This window comes from Malaclemys terrapin, chromosome 8, assembly GCF_027887155.1.
Source record: "Malaclemys terrapin pileata isolate rMalTer1 chromosome 8, rMalTer1.hap1, whole genome shotgun sequence".
NCBI lineage: Eukaryota > Metazoa > Chordata > Testudines > Emydidae > Malaclemys > Malaclemys terrapin.
Genome location: NC_071512.1, coordinates 3,061,673 through 3,086,290, shown reverse-complemented (window position 1 = coordinate 3,086,290; position 24,618 = coordinate 3,061,673). Strand labels below are relative to the sequence as shown.

The 24,618-nt window shown below is 46.0% G+C and overlaps 1 protein-coding gene across 2 annotated transcripts in view; it reads left to right on the top strand.

Annotated features, from left to right (window-relative positions):
* CYFIP2 (cytoplasmic FMR1 interacting protein 2) overlaps positions 1–13,147 on the top strand; it is an 80,317-nt gene extending 67,170 nt beyond the window's left edge. For both annotated transcript variants that reach the window (XM_054037991.1, XM_054037990.1), the window contains exons 29-31: positions 4,456–4,694; positions 6,637–6,784; positions 7,424–13,147. In XM_054037991.1, the coding sequence (XP_053893966.1) occupies positions 4,456–4,694; positions 6,637–6,784; positions 7,424–7,591 (555 nt within the window). In that variant the 3' untranslated portion in view covers positions 7,592–13,147. The remainder of the gene's footprint in view (positions 1–4,455; positions 4,695–6,636; positions 6,785–7,423) is intronic.
* The last annotated feature ends 11,471 nt before the right edge of the window (positions 13,148–24,618 follow it).

Below are 24,618 nucleotides of genomic sequence, written 5' to 3'. Positions count from 1 at the left end.
CCAATGGGAGCTGCGGGAAGCGGTGGCCAGTAAGTCCCTCAGCCCGCACCGCTTCCAGCAGCTCCCATTGGCCTGGAGCAGCGAACCGCGGCCACTGGGAGCAGCAATGCAGCCACTGGGAACTGCAATCGGCCGAACTTGCGGACACGGCAGTTAAACAAACCGGCCCGGCCCGCCAGGGGCTTTCCCTGCACAAGTGGCTACCCCAGTTTGGGAACCACTGATTTAAATGCTTTCCTACATAGGGATGCTTTCTTGAATCGGGGCCTTAATGGAAAGATCTATATTTTATGCTGAAGTTATGACACCATTTTTAAATCTCTCGCCAAAATAAACAAACATAATGGTTGAACTCTTGGCTCCACTGAAGTCAATGGCTGAACCCCCAGTGATTTCAGTCGGGCCAGGATTTCACCCAGTGTCACTGTCAAAATCCTGCTTTCTTGTAGTTAATAGAATACGATGTATTTGAGACACTGAATTAGATTAACTTCCTCACACAGTAATTTTCTGTAGCTGGAATGAACATCCAGCAATAAAAAGTGACAGATCTGTGGACAGGATCCAGGCAATTAACTTTCCTATTTTCCAGTGGATCGTATTTATAATTCAAGGTCATGTGGAACTTTGCATCTCTGGGAATAATATGAAACAAAAAAACAGAAAGTGTAGCAGAGGATTCTGTTCTGATTTGTGGGCACTTCTCATCTCCCATGTAGTTCCCTTTGTAAAGGGGCATTGTTGAGATATAAATCACCACTGTGCTTTTATGTGTGTGTGTCTATCCTTCCTTGCAAAATCATCCTTGAATTCTACTGTATAAAGTCCACTTGCTGCTTCTCCTTGCCATATTTATTATGATCAAACAAAAGATATTTCATTTTCCCCACTAAAATTAACTCACTCTAGTGTGCTCCCAAGTTCTTCACATACGTACTTTTGGGAACCAAAGTTATGAGCACTCAGAAACTCCGATGTAAATAAACATAACTGTATTTGTTGATAGTGCCCCTCTGCTCCTGGAAATGCAGTTTTGGACACAAACATCAACGTTTTTGTGCACAGAAGACATAGGCACCCAAAAGCAGGTGTCTGGAAACTTACAAGCACATTTCAGCTGTTCGGGTTTGGATGCCATTAATGAAAATTTGGTCCTGTGCAGTTTACATAATAAACGCTGTGGTCTAAGGGCCTCATCCAATGCCGACTGAAGTCAGGGAGAATCTTTCCATGGCTTTGGCCCAGGCTGTAGATGGTTTGTGCATTAAAAGGGGGCTACGTGTAGGCTGTGTTTATACAATGACAAGCAAACAGGCAGTGAGCAGGACATAAATCAGCATTTGCATGTGAGATCAATGCAGAATCCGAGGTGCCAGAATGGCTCATTGAGTAAACTCCCCAACAAGAATGAGAAAATGTACGTTTAGCAGAGTGAGCGTAACTGCCCCCTCTCCCCCCGCAGGCAGTGGGAGGTTAACCGTGGAGCTCAGTGGAAGTAGAGTTGGGCTCTCCTGCCAAGCCCACCCTTAGTTGCTGCAGCTTGTGAGTCATATGCTGCCCTCACCCTCCCACCGTAAAGCTATTCACGAGAGTTTGGTATCTCAGACACGACACAGGCGTGTTTCTTACAACTGGGACATGGTGACGGGACTTCAGACTCTAGGTCTGGCTTTGATATACGAGTATTGCCCTCCGGCTGCCGTTAGCCTGGTGGGCAGCCAGACGCCAGTAGTAGTCTTATATCAAGGCTTTCTGATGATCAGCCATAGGACCAAAGTCTGCCCTTGAATGGATGCTTGGGGATCCTGCTTCATCCCTGGTAGCCCGGTGTGCGCGTCTGAGGGCAGAACTGGTCCTTTTACAGTTTCTTCAAAAATCCTATATTGAGATTATTGGACTAGTTCATTCCAGACAATCTGACCACACTGAAACGGGTGTGCATGGCATATGGATCCCACAAACAGTAACACTGTTCATAAATAATACAATCCCTCAGCCCGCTGAGCAGACACCAAAGTCAGGTCGGGTTCTGTGCCCACCAGCCCGTCTGCATGCAGATGTAGTGGGCACATTGGTGTGGGCCCATTCACTATTTTAGCCTTGAAATGCTAGCCGAGCAGCCGTGCTACAAGCATGCTGCAGTTGTGAGTTCAACACTGCTCTGCAGGACAGCAGGAATCACTCTACCCCCCTATCCACTAAGGCATATCTGCCAGCCACCACTACCAGCTTGGTGTCTGAGCACCGGGGAAGTGAAGCAGTTATGTGAAACCCACATTCGGAAGTTTAACAGATTTAGAGCTGGTGCTGCCGCCTTGCAGAATCTGTACTCTCCCTTGACTTCCTCTGTATGTTTGCTCTTCGTTGAATATTAATTGCCTTGTGCTTTTATGATACCAGGCTGTCCTTGTGGCTGCAGCAGAGGGTAATTGTAGAACTTCCAGTTTCAATATTTACCAAACAAAAAGGCTTTAGGCTACTGCCTGCATAAAGCACTTCTAATGAAATGGGGTGTCAAGAAACGGCCAGGACTTTTTAAACGTCTGGTGGAGACGAGTTTCAGGAGCTCCTGGATTTCGATTAGTGGGGACCTGTGGTTTAGGGCAGCAAAAGGGACAGAGTGGATGGCTGGATCCACTGCCACTAGATTGGTCTCTGTAGGTGGCTAAAATGTTACTTATTAGGCCAATCAGCTGAGCAGAATGAGCCCCAGATGTTTCAAAACCAGATCCCCACAAGTCAACATTAATTTGGATGCACTGTCTCGTAAGTAATACGCTCACATTCTCACTGTCTACCTGGGCCATGCCCCTGTCCCTTCCATCTGCGACCGTGTCCCTGGAACCCCAGTATTGATCCTGATCGGATAAAAATGTATTCGATATAGAAGCTACTGGGATAGTCAGAAATATAGCAACTGCTTAAAGCTACAGGAAACCCCCTAGCATGGGCAGTAGGGCTAGAAAGTGCCACATCTGCTGTGCATGCAGGTGCCATGTAACACCAGGAGCAAAGTGCTCTGTCCATGGGAATAAAACGCCTTGACAAACACTCAAACGAGGGTGATCTTCTGGGACCACAGCATACTCAGCACATTTTGACTCCCTGGCCAGGCAGGCATGGGAACGAAGCTATGCTTCCATTTACCCTGTTACGCTTGGCAAATGTAATTGTAACTCAATGCACCATTTTCCTAACTGACTGCACGGGCCCTGGGAGGAAGCAGTGGGAGTCAACAATGCAGGTGGAAATGCACGAAACAGAACAATTACAAGAGCCAAAGGAAAGTTAACTAATGATACTCTTCAAACTAGCACAACTCACTGCTGCTACAGACAATAACCAGAGCTGCTCTGCTAGGGCGAAGGACACCGTTGCTTTTATGCCCTAAAACATCTTTTTTTCTAGGGTTAGTGACAGTCACTGGGGGATGAAATGAGGTCAGATTCTGCTCTGTTACACAGTGTGCATCTGGGTAACTCTGTTGATGTCAGTGGAACTATTCCAGATTTGCACGGGTGTATCTGAGAGTAGGTATTATTCAGTTCTCAGTACGGCTATACATTTCACCTCCATCCCCCCCAAAGTTCATGAAGTTGGTTACCTCAAGCTTCTTCTAAAATATACCTTTATTTCCCCCAGTACTAAGTTTTTGGTGGCTTCAAATATTTTTCAGAGCTTTTTTTTAATCCTGCCTAGAAAACGAGCCAAGAATTTTACAGCATCCTTGCCTGTTTTTTAAAGAGATCATGGCAAGGCTGGGAGAACCAAAATGTACCCGACATCCTCTCTGTTCTTGCAGCCTGTTTTCAAAGTCTGCATAAACCAGTTTTTCAAAGCTAAACGTGCACAGTTGCATACCAATGTTTGCACATGTCTAACTGGGTGTGCCTATTAGGTATTTGCACACACCATATTGGATCAGTTGCTATGAACAACCCTATCATAGCAAACAAGAGTGTACAGGGAGTATGCCGATAATAACAAACTAGTGTGCACAGCTCACGTCTCACCAATCACCCTACAGTAACAGAGCAGGGATCATTGTCTACTATCCATGAGTGGTATGACAGAAACAATCCAGTATATGCAGTCCAGCAGTCATGAGTAGTCCCACAGTAACATAGCAGTGTGCAGGCAGGATTGAGGATAAATGCTTCTGGATGAAAACAGACTTCAGCTTCTAACTTCCAAGGTATTCAGTTATTTCCAAAGGATAAAAATGTTTAGAGTTATGAAAAATATTTGAGGACTGTGTCCTTTATATTCTTCTGCCCTATCCTAAGTGGGATGGCTGTTCTCAGGAGGGGCGTACCACAATAAGGTCTGGTCTTGCATGGAATATGATGTGAAATATGAAAGACCTGAGAGAGGCAGGGTAGAGATCAGTGCAGAATTCCAAAAGGGAGGTCTTTACACATCCGCTTTTGTTTCTGTGGTTATCTTCCTTCTCAGCAAATAGCCATTGCTCGGGAGGGTGACTTGCTGACCAAGGAGCGGCTGTGCTGCGGGCTCTCCATGTTCGAGGTGATCCTGACGCGCATTCGCAGCTACCTGCAGGACCCAATCTGGCGTGGACCTCCCCCTACCAACGGGGTCATGCACGTGGATGAGTGCGTTGAGTTCCACCGGCTCTGGAGTGCCATGCAGTTCGTGTACTGCATCCCCGTGGGGACAAACGAGTTCACTGCAGAGTGAGTTTGCCTGCACTGGTGCTGACCTCAGCGCTGTTTGTGGGTTAGCGTGTGCCAGCTGGGCATGCCCGGGACTGTGACGGATACCCAGGCTCTTAGTCAGAGAAGCGTGTTCTGATAATGTGGAACCCTAGCTGGTGATTAGAGCATCATTTATAACACAGGGGCGTGGGGATTGGATGGCTCACGGATCAGTAATGTAATACAGAGCCTTTTATCTCCACTGCCAGTTCAAAGCCCGCTGCAGCTGGGCAGGACTGTCTAATGGCAGCCCATATGAAATACTTTTGGCGTTGCCAGGGAACTGATATCCCAGTCACAAAAGCCAGCCCCACAAAGAGAGGCCAGGCATACAATGGGCTGAGACACAGAACTAGAATAATAATGCCTTGTTCTTGCATAGTAACTGTTAGTAGCTCTCACAGCAGGTCAGGATCATTATCCCCTGTATAGATGAGGGCACAGATTTGCCCAGAGTCACCCCACAGGCCGAGCCAGGAATAGAATCCAGGTCTCCTGAGTCCCAGTGCAGTGTGCTGGTCACTACGCTGCATTGCCTACGGCTTAGGGATGCAGTGGAGCTGGGGAGATTGGGCTGGGCCTGTTCTGTGGCTGAGCAGAGGACTCCAGTCTCCAGGGCTGTTGATTTGGCATCATTCACAAGTACTAACATTCACAGAAAGTGTAAAAGCCGGGATAGAACATGAGGTGAGGACAGGCACTGAGATGAAAATGCAGACAAATGGGGCCACCGGCAGCTACATCGTCCACAGCCTGAGGCAATAGAGAGAGAGGGAGCGCGGTGTAAGATACCAGGGTTATCCCTAGTGTAAAGGAAGATCTCACAACAACTCTTCCACTTACACCAAGTGCGTTGATATTTTCCCTTCATTTCTGCACAGTCACAATAAGGGTGGTGATGAAACAACCCCTTGTCGATGAAGTGAGATTGTACTGCCTTAGCCTAGCTCAGCGGTTCTCAAACTGTGGGTCAGGATCTCAAAGTGGGGCTGGCTTAGACTTGCTGGGGCTCGGGGATGAAGCCCAAGCCGCACCGCCCGGGACCGAAGCTGAAGCCTGAGGGATTCAGCTCTGGGTGGCAGGGCTCAGGTTACAGGCCCCCTGGCTGGGACTGAAGCCCTTGGGCTTTGGCTTTGACCCCCTTCCACACCCTTTGGCTTTGACTCCCCCATCCGGGGCAGTGGGAATCAGGCTTTGGTTCCCCCACCCTGGGGTCATGTCGTAATTTTTGTTGTCAGAAGGGGGTGGCGGTGAACGAAGTGTGAGAATCCCTGGCCTAGCTGCAGCCTTCTGGTCTGTTTAGTTTTTGAGGGGAGGAAGGTTTGTTTTAACTTTTTCTCCCAATTTGCATCCTGTTGTTGTTTATTTCTATTACTGGGGCCCCTAAGGAACCCAGCGAAGATCAAGGCCTCATAGTGCTGTACAAACACAGCGAAACAGAAACAACAAGGAGTCCGGTGGCATCTTAAAGACTAACAAGGTGCCACCGGATTCCTTGTTGTTTTTGTGGATACAGACTAACACGGCTACCTCCTGATACTTGACAGCAGAACAGACTTTGCCCTAATGAGTTTTCAAGCTAACTAGGAAGCTAAAAGATGGGAAGAGAAACTGAGGCACAGCTAGAGGAAGGGACTTGCTGGAGGTCACCGAGCAGCTCATTGTCAAAGCTGGGAATAAAAACTAGGTCTTCTAAGTTCTGTCCGCTAGGCCATGCTGCCTGCTTTGAGCTTTGAGAAGACAGGCTGGCTCCACTGGGGTTCGCACGGCTGCTTTTTAGTTCATTTGCTCTCACGCACATCTACACGGTAGCTGTATGAAAGAGTCGAGACAGCAGGAATTCAGTGAGGAAGGTGACTTGTATCATGTGGGACAACCCTTCTCTAAATAGCTCCTCTCATGTCTCTCTGGCCCTCTCCAGGCAGTGCTTTGGAGACGGTTTGAACTGGGCAGGCTGCTCCGTCATTGTTCTCCTCGGGCAGCAGCGGCGCTTCGACCTCTTTGACTTCTGTTACCATCTGCTGAAGGTGCAGAGGCAGGATGGGAAGGATGAAATCATCAAGAACGTGGTAAGGCCAGGGACAGCCACCTCCCACCCCCTTTTGAAAGGTCAGAAACGCAAAGCTACCCTCTCCCTGCTCTGGCACCATAGCAGGATCTCGCTGTTATTCACAGGTGGACAACAAGGTGCTGAATCCCCAACGGGGGACCCGGCGTGTCTAGTGTTACCCTGTGTCTTTAAACAATGCCCAGAATGGGCTAGAGCCATCCACCGTGGGAGTCCTACCTGGAGTTGCAGCAGAAAGGCCACGACTTTAATGGGGCACGGGAACTAAACCCTTTTGCTCTTAAAGCAGAGACCTTCAGCTTGGCCGTGGGGAGCTGCATACAAATAATGATTAATAATGCCCATTAGCCATACTGTAATTGCACCGGCTTTAGCAATAAGTAAGTCGGGGAGAGGGGGGAATGAGGCTAGACTTGGGTTCTTCTGACTACAGCCTACTGGCCCTGTCGTGCTTTGGCATGACTCATGGGCCCACAGAATGGAGGTGACTCGCGTTCACTGTGGGGAGCGAGGTGGAAATGTAACGGGGTAGTAACTGCCCCACTGAGGTTTCCTACTAGCGGGCTCGTGGTACTGTTGATGCTTTCCAGCTGACCAAGAGGGATTGCTTCATCTCTCTCCCTTCTTTTCCCCTCTCCAGCCCCTGAAGAAGATGGCTGACCGCATCAGGAAGTATCAGATTCTGAACAACGAGATTTTCGCCATCCTGAACAAGTACATGAAGTCGGTGGAAACAGACAGCTCCACGGTTGAGCACGTGCGCTGCTTCCAGCCCCCCATCCACCAGTCCCTGGCTACCACTTGCTAAGCAGCAAGTGCTAGTGTGGATATTAAACCCCTTTGGGATTAGGGAGGAAGAGTGACTGGATCAGAACAAGAACTGGGAAGGGGAAACTTGACAATGTGGCTCTGGCAACAAGAGAGATTGGGTACACCCGATACACACATCTTCCTATCTGGCCCTGTTTGAGTGCATGTGCTGTAGCATCCCTGTGGTTGGCTTTACCTGTAGCTTTGAGACTGGGTGTGGGAGGGGGGCAGGATGTGCTTTTCTTCCATGCAGTGGGTTGGGTTTTTTGTTTTTGTTTTTCTGTGATACGTCCAGTCGAACCCAAAACTCTGAAGCCATATTAGAGTCCCAGGTGTCGGGTTCCAGTCACGAGCTGATTGTTTCAGAGGGCCAGAAGCCATCTCCCACTGCCGGTGCGGCGAGGCAAGTGGAACTTCCCCTGTGATGCATGACAGCGGCAGGAGGGTTTGAAGACGTCCCTCATTTGGTGAGGCACAATAGCGGCACTTCTCACTTGGCAGCCCACAGAGGAAGAAGTCGCCTGACCAGAGAAAGGAAACCAAGTTGATTCAGAGTTTGAGTCTAGCATCACTGCCTACCTGGGGTTGGAGATTTCCCCACTCTTTTCACCATGTCTGCATTTCAGAGAGGTGGGAGACAAGATACCACCCTGGTGGTTTCCCACTCCATACCATATCCCCACTACTAATTAAAAAGAGGTGCCCCCTGAAGCTATATCCACCAGGGAGTAAACAATGAAATCTCCTAATGAATGCTGTGTGCTGCATTTACCTGAAAATCCCACTCGCTATATTCCTGGGGTGGGAGGAGGAATCCATGATCCTGGCAGCCCGGCTTACCTCCAGAATGTACATGGACTTTGTTTTTTAGCCAAGGATCAAATGTCCACATTCGACAATGAGCTGGAAGCTACAATTTGTGTCCATTCTTGAGTGACGGTTTTCTTTGTTTCAAATGAGTTCCTCCAGTACATATGCCTACAGGGCATGGAGAGTTCCTGTCGGGGTGAACGGAAACCCTATTACACAGAAACAGCGGGATCCTTTACAGCAAAGGAAATGAAATAAGCATCAGAAAGGAGACGAATATAGTACTCAGATGGTTCTACAAAGGAAATACAGGATTCTGTTTCCTTCTGACTCTTAAACATTGTCCAAGATCCTGTGAGATTAAAAGAACCTAGCTGAAACATCAAGGAACATTTCAGAACTCATTGTCTTCCCTTCTTCCCAACATCAACTTCTTTGAAGTGAGATGAAGGGTCTTGTTTGATGTGGCAAAAGCTAAGGGGCCAGATCCGGATCTCATCTATACAGGGGTAAACGTGGAGTAATCCCATGGACTTCAGTGAAGTCACTCCAGATTTACACAGATATAGATGAGATCAGAACCTGCCCTCTCCTCACCTCTCCTAATCCACCCTGGCCTCACCCTGAGAAAGTTTTAATTTCTTGATTTTATTTAGGTTAAATCAGACCTTTGCCATTATGTAATACAGCCATGTTAATGCACTGTATGTCAACATAACCCAGACACTCTGTTCAGGTTTCAGAGTAACAGCCGTGTTAGTCTGTATCCGCAAAAAGAAGAACAGGAGTACTTGTGGCACCTTAGAAACTAACAAATTTATTAGAGCATAAGCTTTCGTGGACTACAGCCCACTTCTTCGGATGCATATAGAATGGAACATATATTGAGGAGATATATATACACACATACAGAGAGCATAAACAGGTGGGAGTTGTCTTACCAACTCTGAGAGGCCAATTAATTAAGAGAAAAAAAACTTTTGAAGTGATAATCAAGCTAGCCTAGTACAGACAGTTTGATAATAAGTGTGAGAGTACTTACAAGGGGAGATAGAGTCAATGTTTGTAATGGCTCAGCCATTCTCTGTTCAGCTTATTTAGGACAATGCAGTGCTCTCACAAATGCCGGGAAGCCAGAGACAGTGGGCAATTACTCTGTCTGAGGGAACAGAAAGTAGATCAGTTGAAGAGGTGTCCCGACTGGACCATTCTGTCTTTGAGACCAGCAGCAAGCTCAATATTGTTGGCTAGAGGTGAATTTCTGATGGGAGATGCCTTTGTTCTCCCAGAGACCTACCTCTGTTTCCCTGGTAACCAGTGACTATCCCCCTCAAGCGCTGCTGGGCATATTTGCCACCTTGAGTTTCCTTTGGTTGCTGAGGCAGCTGTTTAAGCTACAAAAAGAAATCTCTGGTGCATTTTAATCTGAAACTAACATGAAGGCTGAGGGAGAAGATCATCTCAAACCATTGACTAAGGCAGGGAAAGACTTGAGACTGAGAGGCGGGGATTCTTTTCCATCCCATCTGGAGGAAGAACAGAATGTTCAAGGACACAAACATTGAAAGGTTCTGCTTTATATATGATGTATGCTCCTCTGCTAAGGATGAAAGGCCTGGTTCCTGCTCTGTTACACCACTTTTCGCCGGATGTTACTATACTGAAGTCAGTGGACCTACATAAGTGTAAAAAAACTGGGTTAGCAGAGTGGGGGCATCAGGTATGTTATTTTTGTGGGTGTGTGAAATGAGATGACAGAAAAGATCCTAAATGGTATTTTTTATTGGGCTAAAGGGGTTCTCAAACTTCATTGCACCATGACACCCTTCTGACAACAAAGTTACTACATGACCCCGGGAGTGGGGTGGAGCCTCCCGCCACCTTGGGTGGGGGAAGAGAGGGCCACAGTCTGAATCCCGCTGCCTCAGGTGGGGGGGAGGGGGCCACAGTCTGAGTCCCGCTGCCTCAGGTGGGGGGAGAGGGGCTGCAGCCTGAGCCCCCCAAGTGCGGGGAGAGCTCAGGCTTCAGCCCTGGGTCCAGGGAGTCTAATGCTGGCCCTAGCAACCCCATTAAAATGGGGTCGCAACCCCCACTTTGGAGTCCCAACCCACAGTTTGAGAACCACTAGGCTAAACAGTTGTTTTGTTATTTTGGTATGAAGTGTCCCTGAACTGAAAGCATAGGTTCCTATACACAATGAGGAGTCTTGTGGCATCTTAAAGACTAACACATTTGTTAGCCCACGAAAGCTTTTGCTCTGTGACCCACTTCTTCAGATGTGTGGAGTGAAAATGACAGTAGGCAGGCAAAAAGTATACAGCACAAGAAAAGATGGGAGTTGCCTTACCAAGTGGGGTCATCTGAAGAAGAAGTGGGTCACAGCCCACGAAAGCTTATGTTCAAATAAATTTGTTAGTCTTTAAGGTACCACAAGACTTCTCGTTTTGGCTACCCCTCTGAAACTAGGTTCCTATACGGCCCTCAGAGCACCATCTGGGCACCACATAAATGAAATATCCAGCCCCTCCAGACACTTTTACAGAATGTCGCGGTTGTGGCCAGGCCCGCCGACCGGGGGTGGGGGGGGGGCGTAAAGGGGGCAATTGCCATGGGGCCCAAGTGATTTAAAAGGGCCCAGGGGCCCCTGGCCACTGCAACAGTAGTGGCGGCAGCAGTCAGGGGCCACCTGCAGGGCTCCTAGGTGCGCAGGACCGCTCTAGGCCCCGCATTTTGAGGGGCCCCACGGGCCAACTCGATTGGCCAGCGCAGGCAGTCCCGAAAGTGACGAATTCGTCACTTCCACCCCGGGCTCCGCCTCCGATGGGACGGCCCTGGCCCTGGCCCTGGCCCTGGGGCCGGGAATTTCTGTCGGCGGGCCTGGTTGTGGCACAAAACACTACACGCTTAATACATAAGGGTGAAGTGTACCACACGGCCTGGCTCCAGCAGCTAGACGCAATCGGCTCTACGCAGTTAAAGCCTGTCTGCCAGCGCTTAGGCTCTGAATGAGTTGTGGTGTATTTCACCACGTATGAACAGCAGCTTGCGAAATGGAATGTTCTTTTGCTGTTGATTTAGGGGATTAATTCCTGAGGCCTAGAAAGCACAGTAGGATGAGCTGAAATGGAATGCAGAGACCAATATACGTGTGTGTTGTCCATGAACGGGGAATTTGCTTGAACAAAATGACCTCCCCACCCTTCTCAGGGAGGGGATCAAAAATTATGAGCAGGAAACCAAAGCCTTATGATCAAAACAGAGTATATTTCAGCTGTAGGGTTTATGTGGGTGTTTTACCCTGTTGCTCAAGTGATGTGGGATGGCAGCGAGGGCTCAGTCATACAACTTTTATTCATGCAACTTGATTTCAATACCCTTTTCTACCAAAAAGATGCAAGTCAGTTGTGTAGATCTTGGCTCCAGTTCTCAAATCTTCCTTTACTGCATGTTAGTAAGAAGGGTTTCAAGATTGGGCCCATAAGCCATTGAATGAACTGGACAACCTTTTCTTTTTTGCTTGTTCTTTTTAATCTAATCATCTTTCATGGAATTAAGGTGCAAATTATTAACAGTGAGGGTAATTAACCACGGGAACAGATTACCAAAGGGTGTGGTAAATCCTCCAGCACTTGGGGTATGTCTACCCTGCAGTGTAAGCCCAGGGTTTGAACTCCGGTTCAAGCCTAACCCTCCTACCATCTACACACAAATTGTGCTAACCCTGGGCTTGGAACAAGGGCCCCATGGACTCATGCTCGGGTAGCCACCAAAAGTATCCCACAATCCCATGGGCTAACTTTCTATGTCTTCTGGACAGTCAGGTTTCTCCACTCTGCACCACAAAGGGCTAGAGCAGCCATATTTGCGGGAGGGGAGGGGGGGGAACTAGCAAGTCTGGGATATGGGTGGTTGGACTCAGGTCTGCATAGTGCAGTGTAGATGCTGGCCTCCAGATTGAGAGCCGGGGTTCAACAATTCCTAACCAGGAGTTACAAATGAGTGTAGACTCTCAAGGCCTAGGTTAACAAACACATGTTCTGCTCACCGAAGTTCTACTAACCCTGGGCTTACATTGCAGTGTAGACGAACCCTCAGAGTCTTTAAATCAAGACTGGATATATGTCTTCCTTATACGCACACAGAAGATGTTGGGTTTGATGCAGCAGTTAGTGGATAAAATGTTGTGGCTTGAGTTATGCAGGAGGTCAGACTAGATTATCATAATGATCCCTTCAAGCCTAAAAAATCTATGAAATGTGAGTATTTGCAGTGCACAGCCACATTCCTTGATGACGATGTACTTGATTTTGAGCAGTCCAGTAGAAAAGGGGAAATCAAACCAACTCAAACTCTGTACTTCAATCACATTCTTTTCTCCAGCAACACTTGTTAGGAGCGGTGAACACCACTCTAGTCCTTTTTCTCCTGTATTATCCCAGTTCCGTTGGTTTATGTGTTTGTGAACCAGAGCAAAACTTTGTTCTTGAAAGTGTAAAAAAAAAAAAGTTTGCAAGAACACTTGTCCAATGTACCATATTTGTACGAAGAGCTGCTTGGGGTTTTTTGTACAATGAATTTAAATTTATTTATGGTGAAGTATATTTCTGCTCGTGATTGAATATGGTGTTAAATTCATGAATCATTTTTGCTGTGCAGCGGAGATGATGTTTTGTATTTTTTTGTTGTTCCTATGTTGATCAACAGAAGCTTCCATCTCTATTAAAAATGCTTCTGTGATGATAAAGCACCTGGTACCTAGCAATATGTCCCATAACACAACAACCACCAATGTGTACTGCAAATGTGGGATGATTTTTGTAATTGGGAAAAATAAAAGTGGGGCTCATTGGAGAAGTGGGCAAATCCTAAATGATGTCAAATTATGCCTGCGAAAATGATAGGCTATTGAATGTCACCAAAAATTTTGACTTTTTGTCAAAACCCAAACGTTCTTCATGTTTCAGGCTCTCCCTTTTCCAACAACAAGAAAAATGAAAAATGTCAAGGGAAAACAGACACTTTCTGCAAAATTGAGTTGCAAACCCAGTTCGCAGTCACACACCCAAAGCTTTGATGGAAGAGCGGACAAGCCCGACTCAACACAGATTTGAACTATGGTCCAGATTCTCTGCACTAGCACAGCTCACTGTGTCCAAAAGGGCTTCTACACTCCAGCAGGTTCTCGCTGCCACCTTCTCCCAGGGGTTAGTCCCACTTGGATGCACCCTTCATGCTTCGGTTCCCTAAGGGCACCATAGAAGTTGCAATGCAGAGGAAACACACTTGCATCAGTGCATCCTATCTTTACTGGCCTAAAATGGTCAGGACCTTGGTTTTAAACCTCAGGCCCCTCTAGAAGCACAATGCCTGCTTAACACCAGGTGACGGGACTGCTTCTGTAATGATCAGAGGGGAAAGAGTGCCCAATTTTGGATCATCCACATTGTAGCCTGCATCACTTAGAGGTCTCTTGAAGTCAGTATAGCTGAAGAGATAAAGATAACTTTTAGCACAGGACTGTGGGTCGGGAAAGGAGGGAAAATAAATTTAATTGAATCAAATTCACAGAACCTAAAAAGATACTCCTGCCTTAAGAGGGCACACTGTCTGTGGCAGGGCTGCCATAAAAAACGACAGCTTCAGAAGATTGCTTCTGGGAAAGGCCTCTGAAAGTGAATAGGAACAAAACGTATAGGCTTCCATGGAAATAGAACAGGAACCTTTCTATATGTTGGTTGCAGTGTTCGCGTGGGTTTGAAAACAGTCCAATAAAATTCTACAGCAGGGACAGAATTCCTTATTTTCAGTTCTATAGAACTTTTGCGTAAAGGATAGCTGGGGAATGAGTCTGGCTGACAGAAAACATAAGATTAAAGGAACTACGTAAGTGCAAAGCATATGATCTCATTAGTGTCGTTTTATTATTTGGCTCAAACGTGCTCACATTTGCTCACAACTCGTGTCCAACATTTCCACACACCCAGGGTGCCTTTCATGTTTGTGACAACCTCTCCCTCCCCCCTCACAAAAAAAACAAAAAGAAGCACAGGAGTACTTGTGGCACCTTAGAGACCAACAAATTTATTAGAGCATAAGCTTTCATGGACTACAGCCCAATCTAAGGTGCCACAAGTACTCCTGTTCTTCTTTTTGCGGATGCAGACTAACACGGCTGCTACTCTGAAAAAAAACAAAACCATCTGAGTTTCACTTGATTTCCACTTTTGGGGTGAGTGTTTTGCAGATAAGGGATCAACAAACAAAATGACCTTTGGAACGGTGTGTCACTTGGCCTCTGTGCTCTGTCCTTACAAGACCCACTTGATCTGACGCCTGGAAGCCTCTAATGAACGTCCCTATAGTTATCCTCACCAGTCTAGTGGAATCTCCATACCTTAGCTGCAAATTGCCAGGCATTCAGCCTATCTCTGGATCAATAGCAGATAACATTGAGTTTCCCCCTCCCTCAGCACTTGATGCGGGTGCATATCAATTGCCACTTGTCTTTTCCTGCCATGGATACAAAGGAGAGCAGGACGCCCATAAACATCCCATGGCAGCAAGATGAGACATGTGACTTGCTGCTTCTTCAGGAAAACTCTCTTGGCCTTTTGCCTGGAGGAATTTACCTACAACTGCTTCTTGGGGAGAGTGCAGAAATCAGTGAGGGATGCAGAAGAAAACTCCCCGGAAAATATAGCACATCTTAACGCTGCAGCCCCTGGGAAAGCTACCAGACTGTCTGGTATTCTACCCTCATTACTGGGCCAGTGCAAAGTCAGGAATAGAACCTAGGGGAAGCCAGACGGACAGGCCTCTGCTGTAAAACAGTAATGCCAATGTCAAGCATTCAAAAATATGAGTAAAGCCCTCCAAAAATGAGATTTAAAAAAAATAATAAATGTGGAGTTCTGTTAATTTACTTTTTGAACCTTTAGGATGTATTTGGGTCACACTTAACCCTTTTTTCCACATCCATGAAGGCTAGAAACTTTTTTTTTAATGAAATAGATTTTTGTGAAATAACATGACCCCGTCTAGATATTATTCTGTCATGAGAGTGAGCAACACTGGAACCACTAGCTCACCCCAGACAACGGTTATGTTGAGAACTGCTGAATTAAAGGCTGTTTTCTCACTGAAGTCCAGTTTTTCAAGCTTTTCCCCCCATGTTCTTGAAATGCGATCCCGTACCCCCATGGCAATCAGCTCGTTATCAGTAGGAAAAGGATCTCTCCCCCATTTGAAGCAGGAGACTCTGTTCCTTCAGGCTCTCAGATTACACCACACAACAGTAGAATGTTTCCCCCATGTCCTTCGGAAGCATGTTTCCAAAGCAACTTCGTCTATTAGGCATCCAGATTCAGCATGAAGTTTTCAACTTATTTCTAATGTAGGATAATTGATACCTTGAGTTGTTCCATTACGTTCCTAGGCTGGGATATGTGGGCGGAAGGGGGAGAGGCTGAAAGGAAAGACTGGTTCATGTTGCTGACCGGTATTAGTCACACTTAAAATGGTCTTAACCTTCCCTCTGGATTCCTGTCAGGTAGCTCATCTTGTATATGGTTTGTAAACCAGTATTTCAGGTGTAACGACATTGCTAAGAGATGAGCAGCTGATGAGGACTCCCTGGTTTCAGAGAATGGGGAAGGGCTCTGTTTTTTTTTGTTTTTTTTTTTAAGGAACCATAATGAGTTAAATCCCAGCAAGTGAGGTAGTAAACAGCTGAGAGGTGGGTCCAGTGACTTATGGGAGACAAACTGGAGCCGCCTTTTCCATTCAAAAGTGGATAGCTAAACAGAGCAATAGAAGAACGAATTGCTTTGCCAGGCTCTTGTCACCTGTCTGAACTTGCAAGTGGCAAAGGTTACTATAACTCTAGGGCAGGGGTCGGCAACCTTTCAGAAGTGATGGGCCGAGGCTTCATTTATTCACTCTCATTTAAGGTTTCGCATGTCAGTCATACATTTTAATGTTTTTAGAAGGTCTCTTTCTATAAGTCTATAATATAGAACTAAACTATTGTTGTATGTAAAGTAAATAAGGTTTTTAAAATGTTTAAGAAGCTTCATTTACAATTAAATTAAAATGCAGAGCCCCCCGGACCGGTGGCCAGGACCCGGGCAGTGTGAGTGCCACCGAAAATCAGCTCACGTGCCGCCTTTGGCACGCGTGCCATAGGTTGCCTACCCCTGGTCTATAGCCTGATTCCCCATGGCCTTAAACCTCATATCAGATACTGTACATCTGTGTTGTGTAGAATGAGTCAAATCAGGGCCGGTGTAACCACTAGGCGAACTAGGCAGCCGCCTAAGGTGCCAAGATTTGGGGGTGCCAAAAAGTGGTGACCAAAATTTTTTTTTACACTACAGTATTCATTTTTGAAAGTTTATAATAAGCGATGCTCTGGGGGAGGGGGAAGTGAAAGGGAGGGGGGAGGAGGAAGGTGGCGCAAGGGGGAAGTTTTGCCTAGGGCAAAAAATATCCTTGCACTGGCCCTGAGTCAAATGCTATTCTAATTTGTATGCAATGTACGTGTAGCCATGTCCATCACAGGCTATTAGAGAGAAAAGGTAGATGAAGTAATACTGTATTTTCTAAATGGACAACGAACCTAATTCTCAATTACTGAGGGACAATCTCCACTCATTGATATATTTTGCTTTCCACAACCCAATCTCTGTGCAATTTTTCATGAGTGATGTACCTGAGTATTCGGATTCTAATATCTAAACTGTATTGTTAAATCTATTCACCTAAATTTGGGTTATTGTTGATTATGTACTCTTTGTATCACATGACTTTTAAAAACTAACTTTGTAGTTGTGAAGTATCAGAGGGGTAGCCGTGTTAGTCTAAATCTGTAAAAAGCAACAGAGGGTCCTGTGGCATCTTTAAGACTAACAGAAGTATTGGGAGCATAAGCTTTCGTGGGTAAGAACCTCACTTCTTCAGATGTAGTTGTGGATAATCTAAGCGCTATACCCAGATGTACAAACACTCTTTTCCCAACCTATGTATTATGTAATTTTTTAACATTAGCTTTAATAAGAATTTTTAAATCTTTTACTGAACCAACTTCTGTTGATGAGACAGAGAAGACTGTCTCCCTCACGGACAGAAGTTGGTCCAATAAAAGATATCACTTCACCCAGCTTGTCACCCTTCTAATCTATAGCCACTTTTCACAGGTAGGGGAGAACCCACCCCAAGGCTCATGCCAATGGGACATGGAGAGGAGACAAGAAGCTTGTATGTATATTTATGCAACATAAAAATGAGCAGGGGCTGTGCTACTGAAACACATCTCAGCAGGAAAAGATTCCTGTCCATTTGTGGGTAAGCAATTGTCAGGCACAGAGTAACTCTCTGCCAGGGGAAGTAGTGAAAAGACACAAAGCTGGCATGTTCCTTCAGAGATACAATAATCGAAATAAAGCTTTTAATGAAGGAGGTGCAAGTGAGAAAAAATAAAAAGCAAGGCATCTCCCCCTGCCCCTTGACAAGTTCAGTCCTGCTTTGTACTCAGTCTGATATAGGAGGCTATAGATCGGGATTGTTTTGTTTGTATAGAAAATATAGTATTGTTCAGCTATTTCACTACCAAATGGGCCTATTTTCAGGAGCTGTGTCATTAATACACATGCATGTGTTTCCAAAAAATCCCACACATTTTAGAGTGAAGGTAACATTGCATCAAAAACTTGCAAGAGGTCATTTCAATGCAAAACACACAAGCCATTTATAAGTTAATGTTTGTACAATGTTTTGAAGATGTTTCTTAGTTAGTCAATGTAATAATAACAATACTACATCAGAATTTCTCACAGAGCTAATTTTGGGTGAAATTACACAAAATCAAAGGACAAAGTTTCCATGCAAAAATGTCCATGAAACAAAAATGCTGGATTCCACACAGATGTGACAGACATTTTTTTCAGAGACAATACATCTGGAAAAATCTTCACATCTCTACAGTGCCTGTGATTACTGACCCTGTTTTGTCCCTTTCTACAGGTTCCTTCCCTTAGTTTTCTGTTGACGAGCTCCCTGGCCACATAAGGTCAGGTCTGGGACCATAAACCTGGTGAATATGCTGCTCCAGTGGAGACTCTCCTTATCTTTAATTTGATGAATGGTTAAATCATCCTAAGTGCAGGAGCCATCTCTCCCTTGCTCACAGCAATGGCTTATAAAGAACCCAATACTGCACGTGCTAACATTGCCTTCAGCTGGGAGGTGACTCTTATGTATGAATGGCAGAATGTTAGGATGGAACATTTATTCAGCCAGCCCATTGACCAAGACTGGGGCCTTGTCCACACACAGAAGTTGCACTGGTTTAATTTAACTAGCTTAGTTTTGAAATTGATTTAAACTGCTGCAAACCTCACTCTGGACACTCATATTGGTTTAAAACTGGTTAGCCGGGTAAATTTACCAGTGTAAGTTAAACCAACACAAGGTAATGGCTAGGTCAGGCTTAAAAGGGCATGTATCTACACCAAGATTTGCACCACTTTTTTCACTGAATGGTTTAAGCAATTAAGTGAAATCAGTGCCACTGGTGTGTATAGGCACTAAGCTACCATGACTGCACATCAGGAACACATTTCTGCTTTAATAGCAGCCTGGGGGCATCACCCTGCAGCAGTAAGATGGAGCAGCTATTAAACCCTCCCAGCAGGCCCTGCTTAATATTCTCTGTATTTGGGTCAACAGCTGCTTGTGAAGGTGCCCATTGCGAACAAGCATGCATGTGTCACATTAGCACTAGGAGAATAGGGAGGAAATCTGATGTCTTTCCCTTTTCTACCCTTTTATTTCCTCAGCGACCACAATCTCAAAGACCCTGCACTGCAGTGACCTTCCTTCCGATGGGGAAACAAATCGCTCTGAACCCAGTTGGTAACTTGCAGGTTTGACAAAAATTGCAGGTATCAAACCTCTTCTTAAAAGCAGCTGTTTATGAAGGCGAATTAACTGCGCTGTGCTTTCAGTCGTGATGCTGCCATTTACATCACACATGGACAGAATCTCACCAGTGCACATAAATCAGGACAAAACTCCCAGGCTGTGAAGTAGCCCCAGGGAAGCAGTGACAGTGTCAATAAAATGCGGCATCATGATTTCCTTTGCCTTTTTTGGGGGTAAGTCTCTCATCCTAGTTCCATTAGACAACTAAAAACAACCGGGAACATTTTCTCTCACCCTAGGGCTGAGAGTTTTATATTCCTTGGAGAAGGGCAATTTATCAAGTGATCCATCCCCTGTTGTCCAGTCCCAGCTCCTGGCAGTCAGGTTTAGGGCCACGCAGAGCCTGGGGTTGCATCCCTGACCATCCTGGCTAACAGCCATTGATAGAGCTGTCCTCCATGAACTTATCTAGTTCTTTTTTGAACCCTGTTATAGTCTTGGCCTTCACAACATCCTCTAGCAATGAGTTCCACAGGTTGACTGTGCCTTGTGTGAAGAAGTACTTCCTTATGCTTGTTTTAAAACTTGCTGCCTATTAATTACATTGGATGACCCCTGGTTCTTGTGTTATGTGTAGGAGTAAATAACACTTCCTTATTCCCTTTCTCCCCACCTGTCATGTTTTTATAGACCTCCATCATATCTCCCCTTAGTTGTCTCTTTTCTCAGCTGAGCAAACCCCGTCTTTCTCTCCTCATACAGAAGCTGCTCCATACCCCTATAACAGGCCTCAGCTCATGACTCTGGGCCAAGGGAGCCTTACATCCCTGGTCTCTGGACTTCCAGGAGTCCATACCTCTTGTTTCATGCCACCTTCCTTGGTGGGCAATAGGGAAACCCAGGCCCTCCCTCTACTGCAGGTTCCAGTCCAGGGACTCTGTAGTTAGCAGCCAAGGTCTGCTCCCTCCTACCCTTTGCTGCTTCCCTGAACTTCCTATGCTGGCCTGCCTCTAGGCCTTTCCCACGAGCCCCTTTCTAGGCTCCGCAGCGTTGGTGGCAAGCAACTCCTCCCAGGGTTTCCCCCAGAGAGCCACTTCCTGCCCTTTTATCAAGGCTCCCTACAGGGGCTCACCCCACTCCTGTGGTTTCTCCATGTCTCTCCTGACCTACTATCCAAACACCCATCTCAGGACAGGATCCCAAGACCTACTCTCCCCCCAGGCTTGCTTCTTTCCTTCCAGCCCTCTCCCACTGCTCTGGACTCCTCCCCAGCTGGGCCTGGTAATAAATTGGTTCTCCACACCCTCCAGGTGCCAGTAACTGAGCCCTCAGGCTCCTCTTAACCCTTTTGCTGCCCTTTTGTACACCCCATCACATTCCCTGTTGTTCTCCAGCCCTGTCCACACTGGCATCTGAACTGGGCTACTTACAATCCTCTTAAAAAGGGGTTGCCAAGGACAGTTCTGAATCGTTTCCCAACATGTCTGTAGCTAGCACTGGTGTAGTACAGTTTAAATACCTAGTATGTGCAGGGACATTTTTTGTTCCAGCTATGCTAGCAGAAATGGTGCCATGTATTTATGAATTACTATTATTATTGTAAAATGATCATTTGTATAGCTGTCCTAGGAGCCCCAATCATAGACCAAGAGCCTGTTGTGCCAGGCGCTGTACAAACACAGAACAAAAAGACAGTCCCTGCCCCAGAGAGCTGCAGTCTGCCTACCCCCAGAGCAAGTCCAAAGCACTGTTTCTGAACAGTTTGTGACCGTGTGCTATATGGACAGAAACTGTGCAGTCACAAAGGTGCTTGATAGAGGGTTACAAGACCTAGTGTGAACACAATGTAACATCAAACCTCTCCCTTTTTTATTACTATAGCTGCACCCAGAGACCCCAACTGAGATCAAGGCCCGTTGTACTAGATACTGAACAACTCAAAGCGAGAGACAGAACCAGCCCCAAAGAACGTGCCAGCTGAATAGACAAGACAGACCAACAGCGGGGAAAAGAAAGAAAGATTATCCCCATTTTACAGACAGGGAGCAACACTGGAGTGAGTTTAATTTAGTCAGGCAATGCATACAGAGAGTTCATCATATTCAACCATCTCCCTGAATTTCACAGTCACACATCTGGCACGTACAAGAGTGTGCCAATATCATTGTTGCTAACCTGCATCCACCAGTGAAATTACCAAATCAGGAGGCAAACCCTGCAGTCCTTGCCCAGCCCTTATAAACTCACCCACACTCTCACTGTGCATTTTGCCTGAAGACGGGTTGTGTAACGATAGCAGGATTTAGCCCAAGACTGGCTGAGACCAGACACCACCCTGTATTTTTTTTTTATGCTAAAAACAATGGCAGATTGTTTGGATTGATTGTGTGATAAAGTTAAGAAGCATTTTTATTCAGCTGGTGCAACCTGTCTAAACCAGTGACCTGCTGGTCTGGTCGTAGCCCTGATAAAAGTCAAATGACCAACAGAAAAATGAGCTTCACATTTGCTGGGGAAACAAGGTAATGGCCCCGCACTGATAAGGCCATTATGGCTGAAGGAAGGAAAACAAGGCAGTTTCTATTGGTTTTCCTTATCTCTACAGATTTCCAGCTTGCGTTGGTTAGTGGACTCGCTTTGATGAAAGGGCAAGGGCTGTTGTGTCCGCAGTGGGTTGCCGTGTACACACAGTCACAATGCACAGATGGTGGTGGTGAGAGGGGGGAAGGAAGCAGTGTTAGTGCCAGCTGACTGGGGGGAGGGATAGCTCAGTGGTTTGAGCATTGGCCTGTTAATTGGCCAGAGTTATGAGTTCAATCCTTGAGGGGGCCACTTAGGGATCTGGGGCAAAATCAGTACTTGGTCCTGCTAGTGAAGGCAGGGGGCTGGACTAAATGACCTTTCAGGGTCCCTTCCAGTTCTAGGAGATAGGATATCTCCATTTATTATATTATTACCACATCGCCAACATTAAAACTGACTCATAATAATTTGTCTTTATCGTGAACAGAAATACCATAATTGATAGGTGCTCTCCTGCCAGCTGAAAGGTCAAAGAGTAAAACATTCTAAAGCACCCAAGTGACTTAGGGCCCAGATTCTTAAAGGTATTTAGACACCTAGCTCACATTGGGAGTTAGACATTCTACACTTTAGGTCTGGGTGAAAGTCAGTCTCTCCTCATTTATATTGAAAGTCAATGGGACTTAGGCTGCTAAGTCACCTAGGTGCCTAATTCCCTTTGGCCACTCGGTGTGACTGTAAGACCCTCGATAGTGATTTGCATTCCCCATCTCTCTATACCTTTAAGTGGGGCACTCAATGGTGAGGCTGCATTAAAAATGTAAGATAACCGAGCGGATCACTGTACAGTTTTCCCTCCGCTTTCCCTTTGAGCTCCTAGAACTGCACTAATGGGATCGCAGAAATCAAATGCTTTGGAAAGCTAAGGAGTCCCAGGTTTGCTGAGGAAGACCCTGGGCCCTTTGTCGGAGATGTCCAACCCCATGGCCGTATTAAAGTGGTTATCAAACAACCAGTTTGTCTGCCACGTGCATTCAGAAAACATTGCTTCTGTTCAATACGGAACACGTTAGAAAACAACAGCAGATCCTCCTCCTACTGAAGTCAGTGGCAACATTGATTCAAACAGATGTTAATGGGAGTAGGACTGAGCCCATCACATTCCTTGAGTTGCTTTTCCACCCTAGGATGACCAGACAGCAAATGTGAAAAATCAGGATGGGGGTGGGGGGTAATAGGAGCCTATATAAGAAAAAGACTTAAAAATCGAGACTGTCCCTATAAAAGCGGGACATCTGGTCACCCTACTCCACCCTCACATTCATCTCACGTCCTTTCTGAATGGAATTTCACAATGCAATGGAGAGCTTTTAAATGATCGGACTTGTTCTACATCTGGTGTATTTTTAATAGGTTTGCTCCTGTAAGAAGTTGCTATGACAGAAACCTGACGTGTCCAAGCCCCTCCCACTACTTCAATCTTTCTTCTGTAGTTTGCTCAGCCCCACTCCTGACAGTACATTGCTGGTAGATGATGATATTTGTGCTCACACTAAATACGCAAGCAGTCCCATTGAAATTATGTCCCATTGTTTTTGTCATTAGCTGTCACTGTCATTGCTAAAGCTGTGCGTGTTTGCATTGGAAGAGCCTCTCATCAGCATTAGTTGAGTGTCAAAGATTCATGGATTTCAAGGCTGGGGCGGGCAGGCATTGGGCTCCTTTAGTCTGCATACTGCACTGCATAACACAGATAATAGATTTCACCCAATGGTCCCTGCATCAAATTCACCAGTTTGTGGTTGAATTCAAACCCATCTGGCTTCCTTCTCTTCCTTCAAACCTCTCCTAAAGCCCAAGATGTGCTTGTATTTCTGCAAAATGCAGTGCCCGGCTACAGTACTAAGTACATAACAATTATTCCTACCAACATTTAAAACAACACAAGCCCTTCTGAACTATTTCTTTTAACAGGTTAATATCTGCATGCGGAATCTCTTTTTGTAAGAGTAGATATTCTCTGCAGTACCAATGTGCCTACGTTTTATTAGCCCAGTGCTCTGTTAAAAAGCCTCTTGTTTGCTTTTAATTTCTGCTCCATGGTACACGGTTCTCTCTGTAAATACAAGGTCCTGCATGCTACCGTGTAAGCCATTTATTGGGTTGATTTAATATTACGCCCAGTTTGGTCAGACAATATTCAGCTATGCTCCGCTGGAACTCGGCTTGAACCATGCTGGCTAGCTATCCCCTGTGCTAACTAACGACCTTCAGACTTGCATCTGAAGAAGTGAGGTTCTTACCCAGGAAAGCTTATGCTCCCAATACTTCTGTTAGTCTTAAAGGTGCCACAGGACCCTCTGTTGCTTTTTACAGATTCAGACTAACACGGCTACCCCTCTGATACCTAACGACCTATGTGGCCCTCGTATTTAATGGCAGTAAGTGCAAGTTCTCCCTGTTAGCCCCAAGCCGCACAAGGAGAAAAACAAAGCCCCAAGGAGAAATCTGTCTCCTGAAGTACTCCTGGACCCTGCATCTCTTCAGGGCCCATCTCAAAGAGGTGAAGGGCCGAGCTATTGAGGGGAACACAGGAATTTCAAATCTGATAGAAAGGCTGTTCAGCCATCCCTAGTTTTGCTGGGACGCATTCTTTTTTTCTCTCTTCTTTTTAACCTGGCATCCCATATAGCCAAAATACCCCCACAATGCTTCACAGTAGGGTGACCAGACAGCAAGTGTGAAAAATCGGGACGGGGGTGGGGGTAATAG